General features: G+C 44.9%; 1 protein-coding gene across 1 annotated transcript in view; it reads right to left on the minus strand.

Annotated features, from left to right (window-relative positions):
* The window catches only part of LOC144597296 (zinc finger and BTB domain-containing protein 18.2-like), a 52,510-nt gene extending 39,938 nt beyond the window's left edge, over positions 1-12,572 (minus strand). Inside the window, exon 1 of the mRNA XM_078406469.1 lies at positions 12,477-12,572. Coding sequence (XP_078262595.1) covers positions 12,477-12,480 — 4 coding nt within the window. The 5' untranslated portion in view covers positions 12,481-12,572. The remainder of the gene's footprint in view (positions 1-12,476) is intronic.
* Between the last annotated feature and the right edge of the window lie 8,148 nt (positions 12,573-20,720).

Here is a 20,720-nt window from a genome sequence, read left to right on the forward strand (position 1 = left end):
CTAGAGCAGACAGTCTGCTGACTCAAGCTTGACCTCTCTATTGGGTTGCACTCCTGACTGCAGTCTGAGCTGGCTCATTGAGATGCAAGGCACAGCAGAACAGCCCGCAGCTGTACGCTGGAGGCAAAGTTAGAGAATGGATCCAGAGACTGACCGTAGAAAATCAACAAAGAAGCTGTCCTATACTCTCTCAATAGCCAAACAAAACCAAGGTCCTCAGTAAACACATGTTCTTTATTTAGCATAAAGGGGGAAAAACACACTGACTCCTATTCGATATTTTTTTCCATATCTTCTTCGTAAAGATCTCCGTTAAGCCTCTAATGCAGTTTGAAGCCAACCCATTGTGTTAGTGGGGAAGAGGGCGTGGTCCTGCCATATATTCTGCTCCAGTTACTTTACCCAAGTGTATTTCAAGATTGATTTTTTTTGCTGTTCTGACATAGGTTTGCTGTAATCTTTGAACTACAGATGAGAGGGCAGTTTAGTTTAGTTTAGATTAGTTTATCATTGTCACGTGTACCGAGGTACAGTGAAAAGCTTTTTTGTTTTGCGCTATCCAGTCAGCGAGAAGACTATACATAATCACAATCAAGCCATCCATGGTGTACAGATACTTGATAAAGGGTAAAACGTTTAGTGCAAGTTAAAGTCCAGTAGAAGTTGTATAGGTGTGTAAATCATCTCTGAAAGTCTTGCAACTCAATTTCAATAGATTATGATCATGGTATTTGTGGAGATCATGATCTGAGGAACAATCTTATTAAATAAAAACAGAACAATATTATTTATCAGGGTATTTAGAGAGTTCATGTAATTCCACTGTCTTTTGATTACTCATAAGTTATATTTAAACAGATTTCTAGTTTAGGTTAGGAGTATTTGTTTCATTTGAAACTTCTCTTTCTGTTATTACTCATGAGAAAGTGTTTAAATGAAGCTTTTTTTTAATCTCTAATTTAGTATTGCGTTATTATTGTAAAATGTACGAGATATAGGGAAAAACTATTTTGCGTGTTATCCAGTCAAATCATTCCGTAAATGAGAACACCAGGTAGTGCAAAGTAATATAGTGCCACTGCTACAGAGAAAATGCTGATAAAATAGTGCATGGACTGCAACAAGGTAGATTGATAGATCGCAATTTCATCCATCGCATAATGAAAGATCCGTTCAAGAGACAATAAGATAATAACAGGGATGAAGCTGTTCTTGAATCTGGTGGTCACAAATGGTCACCAAGTCCTGGAGTAACTCAGTGGGTCAGGCCGCATCTCTGGAGAACTTGGATAGGAAAACATACTTTGTGTAGGAAAGAACTGCAGATGCTGGTTTAAATCGAAGGTAGACACAAAATGCTGGAGTAACTCAGCGGGCCAGGCAGCATCTCTGGAGATGTTTCGGGTCGAAACCCTTCTTCAGATACCAGCATTTAGTGTCTACCTAGGAGAACATACTAACTCTATCAAAATAGACAATATCAATGACCGTTCTGAAGGTTGATGTACTTCTGTGCTGGGGCCTGATACAAATAAAATTGTCTAGCAGGTAGCATGGTACGCAGCTGTTAGTGCTGGTGCCTCACTGCTCCAGGGATCTGAGTTCGATCTTGACCATGGGTCCAGTCTGAATGCAGTTTGTACATTTTACCTGTAGCGCATAAACTCCTTTTGGGAAGGATCCACCCACATCAAAATGTTCTTAAAAAGGAACACAAAGTGCTGGAGCAACTCAAGCAGCATCTCTGGAGAACATGGTTAGATGACGTTTTGGGTCAGGACCCTGCTTCAGACTCCAGTTCTCCAGAGATGCTGCCTGACTTGCTGAGTTTCTCCGGTACTTGGGTCCTTTTGGATAAACATGGATCGTTATCCTTGGTACATAGGAGGTTGAGGGGAGAATTGATAGAATTATTTTTTAATTTAAATTTCCTCAAGGTTTCTGAAAATGTGCTGGCAGGTTAATTGACCACTGTAAGTGACACCTTGATGTAGGTATGTTGATAGAGCTGTTGATAGACATGTGTGGAAGAATAAGTTGCAGGGTTTTGGGGAAATGAGAAGAGAAGAATGAGATTGGTCTGTTAGGAGCAGGCAGGACCCTGATGGGCTGAATGTTCTCTTTCTTTGTCATTATAATTATGCTAGCTGTTACTGATTCCTGTAAACAACTTTATGATTAAGAGATCTGGAAATCTGATCAGATGGCCTCTACTTAAAGACAGTCTGCATCCCTTCACATTTTTTATGAGTGGACAGTCAATGGCAGAGTGGATTCAGCCAGAGCCCTCAGATTCTCAGCTGTAGGGAAGATATTCATAGTGCAAGTGATCAGCAGCAAAGTAATTCACTCCTCTGCCAATGAGTTAGTTAAAGCTATGAATTTTATTCCCAGGAACTGACTGTAGTTTAGTGCGAGAGACGTGATGCCCATTAATAGACAATAGACGATAGACAATAGATGCAGGAGTAGGCCATTCGGCCCTTCGCGCCAGCACCGCCATTCACTGTGATCATGGCTGATGATCCACAATCAGTACACCGCTCCTGCCTTCTCCCCATGTCCCTTCACTCCGCTATCTTTAAGAGCTCTATCTAGCTCTCTCTTGAAAGCATCCAGAGAATTGGCCTACACTGCTTTCTGAGGCAGTGGAGGCCAATTAACAGCCATTCGTGTCTCTCATTTCTTCACTACTCATCTCCCTAGTTTAGTGTATGATCAGTTTTCCCTTCCCTTCTTGGACGAACAGCTTTGTCCAAGAAATTGCAGAGAGTTGTGGACGCAGCCCAGACTATCACGCAAACTAACCTCCCTTCCATTGACTCCATCTACACTTCACGCTGCCTCGACAAGGCCATCAGCATAATCAAGGACCAGTCTCACCCACTCTCACATTCTTCCATCTCCCATACTGGCAAGAGTCACTGAAGTTTGAAAATGCATACCTCCAGGACTTTATTTTGCACAAAAGTTATACCCTTTATTATGTGCAGTAACTGTATACTGTGGATGGCTTGATTGTAAACATGTATGCTCTTTCCGCTGACTGGGTAGCATGCAACACAATGCTATAATAAAATATAATATAAATATAATATAATATAATATAATATAATATAATATAATATAATATAATATAATATAATATAATATAATACAAATAAACTAAACTGAACTAGACTAAACTAGACAAAACTAAACTAATCTAAACTAAGAACTCCCACTAACAAGGGGGAGCCAGCGTGCTTTGTAACTTTGTCAGCGCCGTAGGTGGCTGCTGTTTGTGTACATTGTGTGTGCAGCAAAGAATCTCACTGTGTCTAGTCACATGTGACAATAAAGTATTCCTATTCCTAACAATGCAAGCAAGGGCAGAAATACTGTTGGTGGTTTGACATTATTTTAACATCCATTGGCATAATGAAACCTACTGACTTGTGAAAACTTTTGCAATTTAAATTATGGTTTGTCCGAAATCGGAAAGGTTACTAGGTCATGGGAAGTTAGTTATACAGTATCCCATATTACTGTCAACCTGGTTTAGGCATAAACCTATTTAGGTCAATGTTGTACCCAAAACTAACTTTGCTGTGTAACTTCATTTGTTAGAATATGTTTAATTGCAGGGAAGATTGTGGAAAATAAATGATTACTATGCAAAAGGACAAAAGTGTTGGATGAACTCAGTGGGTCAGGCAGCATCTCAGACTCTAGAGACCAGGTTCCGGCCTGAAACATCACCTATCCACGTTCTCCAGAGTTGCTGCCTGACCCTTTGAGTTATGCCAGCACTTTAAGTCCTTCTGTTTAAACCAGCATCTGCAGTCCTTCTTTCTACATCACGGTGCAAGGTTCGCAGCTGGCATACAAGACATAAAAATGTTCAAACTATCTACCAATTAATTTTCTGTATCTTGTCCACAGCAAGCAATGCGGACCCAATTCAATTAGCTCAATTCATATCTGTCTATGTAATGTTTGAAGTAATTCCTCTGTCTCTTTCATGTTCTCCCTTCAAAAATGCTGCCTCTGGCTGTTCGTAATGTGCACAGCAGTGTTTTATTATGTAGAAACAAGAACTGCAAGGAACTTTAAAGTCTAAAGTGCAGATGCTGGTTTATACCAGAGGTAGACGCGTGGAGTAATTCAGCAGTTCAGACAACATCTCTGGAGAAAAAGGATGTGTGATGTTTCAGGTCTGCCTGACGTGGTGAGTTACTCCAACACTTTGTGTCTATCTTTAGTGTTCTATCCTCATTGTTCTCAATCTGCTATTACCAAAAGAAACTGTTCACCCAAAATTCAGCATGCAACAAAACCACAAGACAGCTGTTGTGATCCAGATTGATGAACATGGGTTTCTATGTGGAATGTAAATTCCACCGCGTACAAAATAAGTGCTTATAACGCAGAAGTAGGAGTTAATTTGTGGTTTATATCACATAACAATGCGTTTTATTCAACTTTAATTGAGTCATGCCTTGGCCAGCAGAGGCGTTAGCTTGCCACAATGATCTCCTTTCCTTGGATTCTGAGAATCGAGAGTATCACTTGTGATATGACTCTTGAACTATAAAGAGAGTTGCAGCTTACCACTTGGATCTAATTTGATGACAGAAATGTGAGGAAAAAAACACCACAGAAATAAAACAAACTCTGGAAACGGTTTCTCTGGAACATCGGAGGTTGAATGGAGACTTGATGGAAGTACATATTATTATGAGTGCAATAGATAGCTCAGAGGACCATCGGAACACAGCTACCAGCCTTGGAGGGCATCCACAACACACGATGCCTCAGAAAAACCACCAGCATCCACAAAGACTCTTCACACCCCTGCAACAGTCTGTTCGAACTCCTTCCATCGGGCAGACGATACAAGGCCTTCTACGCCCGCACCTCCAGACTCAGGAACAGCTTCATCCCCAGGGCCATAGCTGCTATGAACCGGTCCTGCTGAGCCGGATGGTCACATCGCACAGTGATCCGGCACAGATCTACTTGCACTTTATTCTGTTTTAAATCTGTTACAATTTGTTTCATTGGGTTGTTTAAATGAATGCTGACTAGCTAATTAAATTATTGCATCGTATGGGAGGCGCATTCCCAATCTCGTTGTACCCCTGTACAATGACAATAAAGATATATTGTATTGTATTGTATTGTATTGTAAACTGTCAGAGCCATTTTCCCAGGGTGGAAATGTCCAACGGTGGTGCAGCAATAGAGTTGCTGCCTTACAGCGCCAAAGACCCCCGATTGATGCTGACTACGGGTGCTGTCTGTAGAGAGGTTGTACGTTCTCCCTTTGACCGCGTGGATCTCCTCAGGGTGCTCCACTTTCCCCCACATTGCAAAGATGTGCAGATTTGTAGGTTAATTGGCAATAACAGGTCTGTAAATTGTCCCTAAGTAGTATAAGAAGATAAGTCTGAAGAAGGGTCTCGACCCGAAACGTCACCCATTTCTTCTCTCCAGAGATGCTGCCTGACCTGCTGTTACTCCAGCATTTTGTGTGTAAATGTCCCTAGTGTGTCAGATAGAACTAGTGTATGGCACGGACACACTGGTCGGCAAGGACTTTCCACCCTGTACCTCTAAATGAAAAAAAATGAGACAAAACTAAACTAAACTAAATAAAGCAAGACTAAAAGAAGATAGACACAAAATGCTGAAGCAACTCAACGGGACAGGCAGCATCTCTGGAGAGAAGAAATGGGTGATGTTTCAGGTAAACTAAACGAGACTAAACTAAACTAAACTAGAGGGCATAGCTATAAGGTGAGGGGGAAAAAGTTAAGGAAGATATGTACTAGGCTAATTTTTTACACAGAGAGTGGTGGGGGCATGGAATGCATGTAGGTAGCAGTCGAGTACATTCCTACTTCTGGCTTCACAATTCGCAACTCTTCGATCCTTTTGTCTCACACCTTTTTTAACTCTGGCCTTTGTCCAACCAGCATCTCTGAAGAAAATGGATGGATGGCGTTTCAGATCGACATTCTTCAGCTGCTCATCACCTGTTCATGTTCTCCAAGGATGCTGCCTGACCCACTGAGTTACTCCAGCACTTTTATCTATTCCTCTACATACCGGTCACCTAATTTGCACTTGGCCTCACCAATGTAGAGGTAGCCACATCGGGAGCACCAAATCCATCAAACAAGGTTTGAAGAGTGCACGTGACACTTTGTCTCACCTAGAAGGGCTATTTAGGTCCATGGATGGTGTTGCAGGGGAAAGTGTCAGGGGATAGGGAAGGTTTTGTGGGGGATAACGAGTGGACCAGGAAATAACGGGGAGGATCAATGCTTCCTGAGGGAGGTGGAAAGGCCAAGGTGTGGCTGATTGTGGGATTCCATTGTAGCTGATGGAAATTCCCCTGAACCCACCCCTGCCAACCACAAACAAGCTGCCATTACTCCAGGTAAACCTTTCCTCATGTCTCTCACTCCCTCTCTCCCTCTCCCCTCTCCCCCTCTCCCTCCCTCTCCCTCCCTCTCCCTCCCTCCCTCCCTCTCTCCCCCCCTCTCTCTCTCTCTCTCTCTCTCTCTCTCTCTCTCTCTCTCTCTCTCTCTCTCTCTCTCTCTCTCTCTCTCTCTCTCTCTCTCTCTCTCTCTCCCCTCTCTCCTTCTTCCCCGCTCCCGCTCTCTCCCCTTCCCCCCCCTCTCTTCCGTTCTTTCCCTCTTCCCCTCTCCACCTCTCCCCTTCCTCTTCCCCTCTCCACCCTTCCCCTCTCCACCTCTCCCCTTCTTACCCACCCCTACCCCCCACCAAGGATCATGCAATCACTGAAGTCAACTGCAACTTCTGCCTACATTTAATTGTTTTATTTATTAATTTAACCCAGGAAACACCGCAGTGTTGCCTTTATTACCAATAGCAACCTCCTGTATTACAACAATGGTTATGTCTCCAAAGTACTTCATTGGCCTCAGTGCTTTGGTAAAACTGAAAAGTCACTGTTTTAACTGAAGTCCTTCTTTCACAATCCCAACCACACCAAATATTGATGTACCTAATTTGAAAGGAGCTAATAAGTCCTGAAATCTTTGGGACATAGGACAGTTACTTTAATTTGTTTTCATCGGTTTAATGATGAATTAAAGCTAGAGGCCAAGCACAACAAGCTCTAATCGGATAGCTTTGCAACATTAATTTTGTAATGAGCAATAGTTACTCCATCATTTTGTGATACCTTCGATTTGTTATTTTCCTACACAACTTGCCGCTCCACTGCAATTTCTCCTCAAGGTATGTCTACTTTGAAGAAGTTCTCCTCCTCTCTTCGACGAGAGTTTAGCAATATGTTCTCTTGCTGCTCCCCCTCTGTGATTCCTCCTGCCCTCCTACTCTACGACCACGTTTTGACTTCTCTAACTTTAGATAGCTCCTCTGTCCCTCTTCCCCTCCCCCTTCTCAGTTCTCCCACTGTCTTCCTGTCTCCACCTATATCCTTTCTTTGTCCCGCCCCCCCCCCCACATCAGTCTGAAGAAGGGTCTCGACCCGAAACGTTACCCATTCCTTCTCTCCAGAGATGCTACCTGACCCGCTGAGTTACTCCAGCATTTTGTAATACCATCATGTCTGTCGCTTGTAGGATGAATTAATTGTGACAATGTATTAGCTGTTTAGCTCTTCTCTCTTTCTTTTCATGACTAACTCCCCCTTCCCACCTGAACCCTCATTGCTTTATAAAGTGAGGAACTACCCTGCAGTACATAAAAATTCAAAACTCATCAATTGATTACCTATTCAAGGACCTAAAATATCTAAATCTCTCTAAATCATTCGCACTCTTTCAGATTTGCGAGGTCTATTCCTTCCACCACTTTCTGTTTACCTTCCACATTTTCTTTTTATTCCTTTCACCCTTCATGACATGACTCCTGTTGCAGAGAACTCTGGATTGTGCGTTAGGAGCCATATATGACTAGCAATTGGCAATTCTCAGCCTTGCTGGAGTACCCTTAAGAAATTAAGTTATTGTTAAATACGTCCAGGATAACAGATTGAAGGAACTAGTGTTGCAATTAGAAATGATTTGCTGATAATGTAAATAGGACTAGATTTTCTTGCACATTAAGATAATTCATTGTGTACGTTATTTAATTCTATTCTTTATAAATTAATGAAAGGATGCAGATACAGTGTTATATCTTTGAAACAATTAATTTGTTCATTTGTTGTGCAGTGTAGACCTTTCGAAAATGAAGCTATTCTTAAAGTGTCACAATATAAAATGTTAGTAACAGCACAGACAATCTAACATCTGCTGTGGCATATTAAAGAGTTCTTTAAAAGCAGATGTTTCAGGGAGAGAAATCATTCATCTTTCAGTGACATGAAGTGAGAGTTAATGTTTTTATTTGCGTGGCCAATTTCCCCTTCAGACATGTTTGTAACTGGATTTTACTTTGTTTAAAAGCAGATATTTCTGAGTAAAACCCTCCTTCCCCAGTGAAAATATTGTGATCCTTCTTGCACCCGAGAATGGTTCCACAATGATTGAGTGTTGGTTAAAGCATATGTGATTTTATATAAGAGATTTTAAAGCATCATGAAAGTTTGGGTCTTGGTCTTTAGTCACATTTTAAATGATTGGAGTAATATCAGTAGGTTGCCTAATTGATTAAAATTTTTTGCTGAGGGAGTACAGGCACCTTGCGTTTTACCTGGGCGTTCCTGCTTGAAAAGCAGGATGTAATTCAAAATCGGGTAAATTAAACATAAAGCGGCTATGCTGACAGCAGTAAATTTGAGCTTGTTATTCCAAAAATATAAGCATGTAAAACAGGCTTTGGTATTAGAGGAACAAGTGTATGATTTCAAAAATGCATAAATCAAACATGCACAAAATGTGAGGTGCCTGTATTTTGTTTTTGCTGTTGCAGCGACATTTCTAGTTCTATTCAGAGCCTTAGTGAGGTGAATGATAAAGTAAAAACACAGCACTGGATTTTATATTAAAAAGAGGATCTACTTATTTCCTTGAATATTTGGCTTTAAAATCAGATTTCAATCATGACTTTATACAAATATTTTCTAAGTTATAAACAGTACTACGTTACTTTAAGCTGTTGAATTATTACAGATACAGGATTCATCCCTTCTACTTTACACATTCAGGAAAAGCACATAATCCTTTCTTTGGGAGTTGGGAGATGAGTATTGCAGAGCAGGGGAAAGGAGCAGGTGACTAAGGTGATGGGAGATGGTGGGAGAAAGTGTGTACACCGGGGTGGGGGGGGGGGGGTGGGTCGGGTGGGGGCAGGGGGAGGGGAAGAGACGGAGGTGGGAGGAGGCATTAGTTTAGTTTAGAGATACAGCATGGTAACAGGCCCTTCGGCCCACCGGGTCCGTGCCGACCAGCGATCCCCGCGTATTAACACTATCCTACACATACTATGGACAATTTTTACGTTTACCAAGCCAATTTACCTACATACCTGTACGTTTTTGGAGTTTAAATGACTTGAAATTGGAGAATTCAATGTTTGACCCATTGGGTTGTAAGCTACTCAAATGCAATATAGGGTGCTGTTCTTCCAGTTTGCTCTGGCCTCCAGTTGGCCTCACTCTGGCAATGGTAGACACCAAGGTGAAAGGTGAGTATGGGAATGGAAATGGGGTTCAAATTGGTTTAATAGTTAAAGTGGTTGGCAACTGGGAAATCCTGTGGGCCTTGGTTGACAGAGCGCAAGTATTCACTAAAACGTTTGCCGAGTTTATGCTTGGCCTTACTGATGGAAAGGAGGCAATATTAGGAGCACTGAATGTAGTAGAAAAGCTTGGAAGAGGTGCACGTTAACTGTTGTCTCACCTGGGAGGATCGTTGGGGTTCCTGGATGGAGGTGAGAGAGAAGTAGGGACAAGTGTTAGGGCTGGGAGATGAGCAAATGGAGGAAGGGAAAGCCCTACTTCATCACTGTGAAAGTCCCGACCTGAAATATCGCCCTTCCATTCCCTTCAGAAATACTACCTGACCTCACTGAGGTACTCCAGTGCTTTATCTAATACTAACGCAGCACTGTGGTGCAACAGTAGAGTTACTTCCTTACAGCGCCAGAGACCCGGGTTCGATCTTGACCATGGGTGCTGTCTGTACAGAGTTTTGTATGTTCTCCCTGTGATAGTGTGGGATTTCTCTGGGTGCTCTGATTTCATCCCGCACTCGAAAAATGTGCAGGTTTTAGATTAATTGGCTTCTGTAAATTGGAAATTGTCTCTTGTGTCGGACAGAAATAGTGTATGGGGTGATCGTTAGATGGCATGGATTCGGTGGGCCGAAGGGCTTGTTTCCATGCTGTATCTCTCAAGTAAAGTAAAGAACATTCTATTTTTTAGAATTGTTAAAATTGAAATTTCAGAGCTGTTTGTTTATTGTGAATCTCCTGCAAGGAATTAATCTCATCTATCACTGTAAAAACTGACTTTTGTTTTTCTAACCATACTTGACACATGCTTTCCTGCGTGATTCAGTGTTAGCTTTGGGAATATGATGTGTGGTAACTTTGTCACATCTGAGTTAAAATGTTGTGGGTTCAAATTTTGCTTCTGAGAAGTTGGGCACAATGTCTGGCTGACACGCCAGTGTTGTACAGAGGGAGGTATTGTCAAAGGTGTTGATTTTCCTGGATGCAATGTTAAATTGAGACACCATCTGCCTTCTCAGTGGATATCAAGGAATTATATTATTGAAAAGAGTGATTTTTTCTTTTGATACAAAGGCCAAAATAGATTAAATCATCTGGTACTTTATTTTAACTTAGACTAAATTACAGCGTGGCCTTTCAACCCACCAACAGGCCTTTCAGCCCACCAAGTCCATGCCGACCATCGATCACCCATGCACTCGTTCTTTGTTATCCCACATTAGCATCCTACACACTAGGGGCATTTTTACTTGAAATCGGAGCACCTGGAGAAAACCCACACGGTCACACGGAGAATGTACAAACTCAGCGCAGACAGCACCTGTGGTCAGGATTGAACACTGGTCTCTGGCGCTGTGAGGTGGTAACTACCGCTACACCACTGTATCGCCTGCAATGATAACATTGTTTTTTTTAGGATCTTACTGTCTGCATATTATTGTTGTCTCTCCGACTTTAGTACGTATGTATTGAACATACTGGTTGTAAAGCATTGGTTGCCCCAAATTAATGCTAACTGCAACATACTGTAAGGCAGATTCTTTCTGACTTTTCTCTCTGTTTGTCTGAAAGAATTAGGACGTCTTGTTTCATTCTTCTGAAAATTAAGCGATGCTTCAAAAACCGAAAGCCTTCTGAATTTTTACTCTGGACTTTGCTCCATACAGTTTGAAAGATCAATCTGAGAAAAATGTTGACTCCTGACAATTTCTTTACAGATGATGGACAATAATCTCTATTTTGATTCTTGAAGTAGAACCTAGTATGTGAAATACACATTGCCTTAATTAAATCAAAATAATAAACATCCATCTTCAAATTATTAACTTTCTCAAGATTATATATTTTTAAGATGTTGTCTAACCTTTGGTCTTGGTATCATGTTTGGCACAGACATTGTGGGCCGGAGGGTCTGCTCTTGTGCTGTAGGCCGTTCTAAAATGTTCTATGTTCTAAAAGGGTGCAAAGTGCTGTAACTCAGCGGGTCAGGCAGCATCTCCGGAGAACATGAATAGGTGATGCTTTGGGTTGGGACCCTTCTGTAGACTAACGATCCCAACCGAAACGTCACCTATCATGTTTTCCAGGGACACTGTCAAACCCGCTAAGTTACTCCAGCCCCATTTTGTGTCTTGCTTTGGTATAAACCAGCATCTGAAGTTACTTTTTATTATCTTAAAGTAATAATTATTTCTCTCTTCTGACCTGTGTTTCAATATTATGACCACCACACAACCCATCTCCCTTCCATTGACTTAAACTACACTTCATGCTGCCTCGGCAAAGTCATTAGCATAATCAAGGACCAGTCTCACCCCCAGTCATTCCCTCTTCTCCCCTCTCCCATCAGGCAAGAGCTACAGAAGTTTGAAAATGTAAACCTCCAGATTCAAGGACAGTTTCTTTCCAGCTCTTATCAAGCATCTGAACTGGCCTCTCACCAACTAGAGAGCGGTCTTGGCCTACCATCTACCTCAATGGAGACCTTCAAACTATATTTAATCAAACTTTACTGGGCTTTATCTTGCACAAAATACTAAACATTTTATCCTGTATCTGTACTCTGTGAACGGCGTGATTGTAATCATGTATGGTCTTTTCGCTGACTGGCTAGCATGCACCAAAAAGCTTTTCACTGTACCTCAGTATATGTGACAATAATAAACTAAACTAATATAAACAAAACAAAACTAAACTAAACTAAATTAAACTACACTAATCTAGTAATGTTCATAAAAGTCAAACATCTTACAGCAGCACTCTTTAAAAAAAGGCTAGAGCATAAATGTTATACTCTGTGCTGGGAACATAACACTTACCCATTTGAAGAGACTTGGTGATAGCAAGCACTCTGACCTGAGGTTTTACAAATTGAGCGCTAATGAAATCTTTTGCCTAGTGGCAATAAAACACATTTACTCTAGAAAATTCTCTCTTGCACAGGCAAGTAATCTAATAATTATTTTGCTTCCAGGGCCTAATTTGAAACTCCCTAAGCACTTATTTTTAGATAACTGGAATGGTAGTACATTCGGAGTTTGCGTTTGGTAATTGTTAACTAGCGTGCGTGGAGAGCTTTGATGATCTAATGTACTGTGCCACAGAGTGGATAGAATGTGGTACTACACACACATTCTCACATAAGAGAGTACCATCTGGAGGCCATACACTTCCTGAAAAGGAAGACCAAAGGGAGACTGATGGTGAGTCAATCACAGGCCAATATTTCCAACATACTCAGTTTTAGAGCAATGATGGCAGAGACTTGGAAAGTCTCCAGTTTATAGTTGGAAGATACATTTAGAAGAGAGGAGAAATTTCTCTTAAAGGACACAAAGTGCTGGAGTAACTCAGTGAGTCGGACAGCAGCTCTGGAGGATGTGTAGGAAAGAACTGCAGATGCTAGTTTAAATCGAAGATAGACACAAAATGCTGGAGTAACTCAGCGGGACAGGGAGCATCTCTGGAGAGAAGAATGGGTGACGTTTCGAATCGAGACCCTTCTTCAGTGGATTGGTGACGTTTCAGGTCAGGACCCTTCAGCTGTGTAACGGGAGCAGAGAGGTCAAGACGGTTCATGCCTTGCCAGCATTTGGAAATAAAAAGATCCAGAGAGGGTAGGAGATGGGGGGGTCCAAGTAGATGGGGAATGTTGGAGATGGGAGGAGGGGTTGTCAGGGAATGTGAGGGGATTTGAGAAGTCAAGACAGTTGGTGACAGCTTGTGCTGAAGAAGGGTCTTGCCCTGAAACATCATCTAACCGTGTTCTCCAGAGATGCTGCCTGACCCGCTGAGTTACTCCAGCACTTTGTGTCATTTTGTTTATTTAACAAGCATCTGCAGTTCCTTGTTTCAGCTGTTTCTCTTTGGTGTTAGGTAGGAAGACTGGTTCAAAGCTTTTCTCGTAATTTGTTTTCTATGTAAAGTTTAGCAAACTGTTGATGTATATTTTAATCTGATTATATAAAAAACTGGTTTAGAGTTTAAAAATTCAGAGTGGAAAAAAGCCCTTCGGTCCACCGAGTCTGCGCTGACCACTGATCACCCGTACACTAGTTTTATGTTATCCCACATTCAATAAACTATAAACATTAAATTAAATTAACTAACTAACTAATTAACTAACCAGCTAGTTGTGAAATTCCTATAAAGCTGTTCTTGCCTTGGGTTGACTTGCCATTCTGAATCTGAAAACTTCTGGTTAGGGGGTATCGAATTTTGCATCCATATTTTGCTGCGTATTTTTTTTAATTCTGCATTTGGACTCCTTCATATATACTGATGAAAGGTCACAGATCTGAAGCTTCAGCTCTTATTTTTGTTTGATCCACAGATGTTGCCTGACTTCCTGAGAGTTTTGTGTCTGTTTTCCAGATTTTCAGCCTTTGCACTTTTTATTTTATTATCTGGGTCTCACTCTCTTCACTTTGTCAATAAAACAATTGGTCTTTTGAAAGAACATGAGGTTCTTAGGAATGGGTCTTTCTACCTGTAGGTTAACCTACAAATCTCTATTCACAAAATGCTGGAGTAACTCAGCAGGTCAGGCAGCATCTCGGGAGAGAAGGAATGGGTAACGTTTCGGGTCGAGACCCTTCTTCAGACTGATTTTTCACAAAATGCTGGAGTAACTCAGCAGGTCAGGCAGCATCTCGGGAGAGAAGGAATGGGTTGTAGCGTCCTAGTCGTCGAACCCTCAGATTGGCCAGCAAGGTCACGTGTGGGCGCGACCGTAGGGATTGGTCCAGAGAGCGACATCGCTGATTGGACAGCGTTGTCATGTGCGCTTTTGGCGCCCGAAAAGAGATGTGAGACGTCTTCGAAGAAGACAGTGAGTTTTAATGGTTGTCCGTTATCTTGTAAGAAAACTTTGTAATCGAATATTGCTGTCGCAATAAACTTCTTCAACAAAGAACAAGTTTCCGGACTCGCCATATTGGTGACCCCGACGTGATCTGGGCGATCACCGACCATGAGCGAACACGACGCCCCGTTGTTGACTGCTGCGCCTGGCACACCGGAGTTAAGCGCAGTCAGCGTTCACCTTCCGTCGTTTTGGACACATCAACCACAATCTTGGTTTGTCCACACCGAAGCCCAGTTTCATTTAAGAAACATATCGACAGATGCGACGAAATATTACTACCTCGTCAGCGCTCTATTGCCGGAGACGACCACATGCGTGATGCGGTTCATCGTCAACCCTCCCGCGGAAGACAAGTACGAGGCCATGAAGGCACTGTTACTACGAACCTTCGGGTTCCATAGGCATGACCGAGCTAAAAAACTTCTGCACCTACCGGATCTCGGAGATCGGCTGCCGTCCGTTCTCATGGCCGAGATGATGATGCTAGCCGGTGAACATACGGATTGCCTCATGTTCGAGCAGGCATTCCGAGAGAAGCTTCCCGAAGATGTCAGACTTATGCTCACGGATTGTTCTTTTAAGGACCCCGAGGCATATGCAGAAAAAGCTGATGCGCTCATGGCGTCCAAATCGAAAGGAAGCGTTTCGATCAACAAGGTCTCGACATCAGTGACCATGCCACAGCGACATCAAGATGGCGCCGCGTCTCCCGCCAGTCCTCCAAAAGCCCGCCAAAAGGATCCGCACAAGCGCGGCTGGTGCTATTACCATCTACGATGGGGTGGAGAATCCCGCAACTGCCGCTCACCTTGTACTTTCGCGGGAAATGCCTCGGCCGATCGTACATAGGGGCAGTTGCGATTGGCCAGAACCGACGCCTCTACGTCCGAGACCGATTCACGGACACAGAATTTTTGGTGGACACGGGAGCCATTGTCAGTATAGTGCCGCCGACCGACCTTGAGACCAGATCGGGTAAGACAGGTCCTACCCTCATCGCGGTTAATGGCAGCCCCATCCGCACGTTCGGTACGCGGAAGATGTCCCTTGTTTTAGGCCTCCGCACGTACGAATGGCCATTCATTATAGCAGACGTCAGACAAGCGATCCTAGGCGCAGATTTTCTCTGGGCCTTTTCACTGGTCCCCGATGTCCGCGGTAACGACCTCCGACCCTCCGCCAGCGAGGAGCCCGTCGCTCCGACAATCGCCTCCCCGCCCAGCCCTACTGTCCAGGCCGTCGTCGCGGCCCCTGACTCGTATGCTGAGGTCCTGGCGGAGTTTCCAGAGCTGCTCATCCAGCGTTTTGACACCCCTTCGGCCAAGCACGGCGTGGTCCACCACATCCGCACCGAGGGCCCTCCCGTTTTCGCTCGGGCCCGGAGGCTACCGCCCGACAAACTGGTGGTGGCGCGGGCGGAATTTAGGAAGATGGAGGAAATGGGCATTGTCCGTCAGTCTGGCAGCCCGTGGGCCTCGCCGTTGCATATGGTCTCCAAGGCATCTGGGGGGTGGAGACCATGTGGCGATTATCGGCGTCTCAATGCTGTCACCACGGCTGATCGCTACCCCATACCGCACCTGCAGGACTTCTCGTCTGGGCTGGAAGGTGCGGTGGTGTTCTCCAAGATCGACTTGGTACGAGGATACCACCAGATTCCTGTGCGGCCGAAGGACATACCAAAAACTGCCACGATCACTCCGTTCGGGTTGTTCGAATGGTTGCGCATGCCTTTCGGTTTAAAGAACGCGGCACAGGCTTTCCAGCGACTGATGGACCGTGTGGGTCGGGGTTTACCCTTTGTGTTTATTTATTTAGACGACATCCTGGTCGCCAGCTCCTCAGTGCAGGAACACCAGGTCCACTTGCGGACTGTGTTCCAGCGGCTCCAAGACCACGGGCTCATTATCCAACCCTCCAAGTGTCAATTCGGCCTCCCTTCTCTCGATTTTTTAGGGCACAGAATCACCCCTGCCGGCGCCACCCCTTTGCCCGAGAAGGTGGAGGCTATCCGGGCATTTCCCAGGCCCACCACAGTGAAAGGACTACAGGAGTTCGTAGGTATGGTTAACTTCTACCATAGTTTCGTCCCGGCAGCTGCGCGGGCCATGCGCCCGCTCTTCCAGTGCCTTGCGGGTAAACCTGTAGAGTTGATATGGTCCCCGGCCACGGAGTTGGCTTTTGCAGCAGCTAAGGCAGCTTTGGCAGACGCCACCATGTTGGTCCACCCGAGCCCCTCCGCCCCCACGGCCCTGACGGTTGATGCGTCTGACGTGGCGGTGGGTGGGGTTTTGGAGCAGCAGGTCGGTGGCCTTTGGCAGCCCTTGGCGTTTTTCAGCCAGCAACTGAGTTCGGCTGAGCTGAAATATAGCGCATTTGACCGAGAGCTTCTGGCCCTCTATTTAGCTGTTCGTCATTTCAGGTATTTCCTTGAAGGCCGCCCGTTTGTGGCCTTTACAGACCATAAACCATTAACTTTTGCATTTTCCAAATTGTCCGACCGATGGTCTGCCCGCCAGCAGCGGCACCTGACTTCCATCTCCGAATTTACCACCGATGTCCGTCATATCGCGGGTAAGCTTAATGCCGTTGCTGACGCCCTGTCTCGGCCTGCTTGTTCCCCCATTTCGGCGGTGGACTGCGAGGTGGATCCCCAGGAGCTTGCGGAGGCACAACTTTTGGCGGATACCGCCTCGGCATACCAGTCCACCACTTCGGGGTTGAAATTGGCTCAGGTAGCCTGCGGGTCGGAAGGCACAAAAGTCTGGTGTGATGTTTCCCTTCCCCGTCCCAGGCCGGTAGTGCCGCCCACCCTTCAGCGCCGGGTTTTCGATGCCATTCACGGGCTGGCGCACCCGTCCATCCGCTCCACCTCTGCTTTAGTAGCCGCTCGGTTTGTCTGGCATGGCCTGCGTAAACAGGTAGCTGTTTGGGCCCGTTCCTGCGTTCCCTGCCAGACCGCTAAAGTCCAGCGCCATGTCCAGCCCCCCGTACAGGAGTTTGAGGTCCCAGCGGTCCGTTTTTTCCACATTCACGTGGATTTAGTCGGGCCCTTGCCTCCCTCCCGGGGCTACACCCATCTCCTCACGGTGGTGGATAGGTTCACCCGGTGGCCAGAGGCTTTCCCATTGTCCGATACCTCTGCTGCCTCTTGTGCCAGGACTTTGGCCCTCCATTGGGTAGCACGTTTCGGGGTTCCGGCGGTTATTACCACCGGCAGGGGGCCACAGTTCACTTCGACCCTCTGGGCCACGCTAGCAGAGCTGTACGGTTCCCGGTTACAACACACTACAGCATACCACCCCCAGGCAAATGGGCTTGTGGAGAGGTTCCACCGTCAACTCAAGGCGGCCCTCAGTGCGAGGCTAGAAGGCCCGGACTGGGTGGACCAACTCCCCTGGGTCCTTCTGGGCATCCGGACTGCTCCTAAGCAGGATCTCGGTGCTTCGTCCGCGGAGCTAGTATATGGCTCGCCACTTAGAGTACCCGGGGATTTGCTTCCGGACCCCTCCGTCCAGCTGCCTCCAGTCCCATCAGTCTTAGCATCGCTCCGGGCACGCGTGGGTTCCCTGGCCCCGGTTCCGACTTCACGTCATGGGTGTCCCATGGTACACGAACCACCTGCCCTGCAGGACTGTGAGTTTGTATTTCTGCGTAGAGATGCCCATCGTTCCCCGTTGCAGAGGGTCTATGAAGGGCCGTTCCGGGTTTTGCGTAAGGGGACGGTCACCTTCACCTTAGACGTGGGCGGCAGGAGTGAGCTCGTCTCGGTGTCCAGGCTTAAAACTGCGCACTTGGATCCGGACCGCCCAGTCCTGGTCGGCCAACCACCTAGGAGAGGCCGGCCTCCGGCAGTTCCGATCAGTCCAGGACCCCCCGCTCCGGCAGTTCCACCAAGTCCGGAATCCCCTGCTCCTGTGGTTCAGGCTGCCCCTCTCCTTACTCGTTCTGGTCGCGAAATCCGGCTCCCTGCTAGGTTCCGTACCTCGGGTTCTGGGGGGGGGTCATGTAGCGACCATAGAGAGTGGTCCTAGTCGTCGAACCCTCAGATTGGCCAGCAAGGTCACGTGTGGGCGCGACCGTAGGGATTGGTCCAGAGAGCGACATCGCTGATTGGACAGCGTTGTCATGTGCGCTTTTGGCGCCCGAAAAGAGTTGTGAGACGTCTTCGAAGAAGACAGTGAGTTTTAATGGTTGTCCGTTATCTTGTAAGAAAACTTTGTAATCGAATATTGCTGTCGCAATAAACTTCTTCAACAAAGAACAAGTTTCCGGACTCGCCATAGTGTGACGTTTCGGGTCGAAGCCCTTCTTCAGACTGACCTTGCGCCTTTAACCTACAAACCTCTATGTCTTTGGAGTGTGGGAGGAAACTGGAGCACCCAGATAAAACCCACGCCGTCACAGGGAGAATGTACAAACTTCAAACAGACAGCACCGTAGTCAGGATTGAACCAGGGACTCTGGCGCTGTAAGGCAACAACTCTACCGCTGCACCTCAGTGCCGCCAGATTACATCAGTGATTTAATAATGCGGCCATAATGTAGAGCTGGGTAATTAGGCAACATATTGTTCCATTTGACACAAGCACTCCATGTGACAATCATGATTTGTGGTGGTTATTAGAAGACAAATTCTTGTTTATCTCATTTGCATTTTATAAATTGCTGCTTCAGCAACTTTGAATCCATGTGCAAGGAGGAAATTAATAACCTGTTCAAATACAAACTCAGTTGTATTTTCTTTCCTTCCATCAAATATATATTTAATTTATAGGTAAACTGAAAGACATATTACACAGCCTTAATTTAGTCATTTTAAAATGCAATCTTCACTATTTTGAGATGGATCGTTTTCAATTTGTGTAATATTTGTTTCTTTCATCCTTTAAGGATTTCCTTTAGCAATTGGACCTATTTCCAGACTCTATTCAATCAGATGGCATGTGCGTTTTACAGCAGTTTCTTCCCTTTAAAGCACAGTCTCTTCTTTCAGTGATAACTGCTAACTAAGATCTTCCAATGATGGCAGCATGTCTGAGAGCAGTATTCAGACTTTAGAGATACAGCGAGGAAACAGACCCTTTGGCTCACAGAGTCCGAGCCGACCCTGTACACTAGCACTATCCCACACACGAGGGACAATTTACAATTTACAGAAGCCAATTAACCTACAAACCTGTACATCTTTGGAATGTGGGAGGAAACTGGAGCACCTGAAGAAACTTCCTGGTCACAGGAAGAACATACAAACTCTGTACTCACCGTGCCACTGTTCATTTGATGTGGCATGAATTCAAATATCATTGAAGGTCCCTGACCTGAAACGTCCCCAATGCATGTTCACCACAGATGCTGCCTGACCAGCTGAAATTTTCCAGTACTTTATGTTTTGTTTTGTAAACCAACTTCTGCAGTTCCTTGTCTCCTCAAGTATTATTGTTCTGACCACTTATCCCTGAACATAAATAAGCAACCTAATTAAGAATATATTTTTCTATTGATGTGCAGTTTCTGATTTATTTTGTTTTACATATTCCTGTGTACACATTAAATGATGGATGTATAATTCAGCACCACATGTAAGTGATAATGTCCAATGACATTTAGTTCACAGTGGAAGACTGTAATGTTTATTCAGATACAAGAAACTGGTTTGTAAATGCTGGTTTATGAAGAAAGACACAATGTGCTTGAGTAACTCAGTGGGTCAGGCAGCATCTCTGGAGAAGATGGATAGACAAAGTTTCAGGTCGGGATCCTTCTTCCTATGACTAATGAGTGATAGGTGGATACAGATGAGGGGGATTTTGATAGGCAGATGGTTGGAGAAAGGCCAGAGATGAAAAGACAAAAGGTGTCAGATAAGAACAGAGGAGGTACGAATGGGTGTAAAGGAATGTTGGCTTGCTTTCATAGGTTGGGGCATTGGGTACAAGAGTCATTTGGAGTGTTGCATGTGGTTCTAGTCGCCCCATTACAGGAAGGACGTGGAGGCTTTGGAAACGCTGCAGAGGACGTTTACCAGAATGATGCCGGGATTAGGGGGTATTAGCCACAGGGAGGGGTTGGACAGGCTTGGATTGTTCTCTCTGGAACGCCGGAGGTTGTGGGGAAACCTGGTAGAAGTAGATTATGAGGCGTAATTATGAGAGGCAGGATAGACAGTTAGAACCTTGTTCCTAGATTGGAAAAG

The sequence above is a fragment of the Rhinoraja longicauda genome, chromosome 10 (assembly GCF_053455715.1).
Source record: "Rhinoraja longicauda isolate Sanriku21f chromosome 10, sRhiLon1.1, whole genome shotgun sequence".
Lineage (NCBI taxonomy): Eukaryota > Metazoa > Chordata > Chondrichthyes > Rajiformes > Arhynchobatidae > Rhinoraja > Rhinoraja longicauda.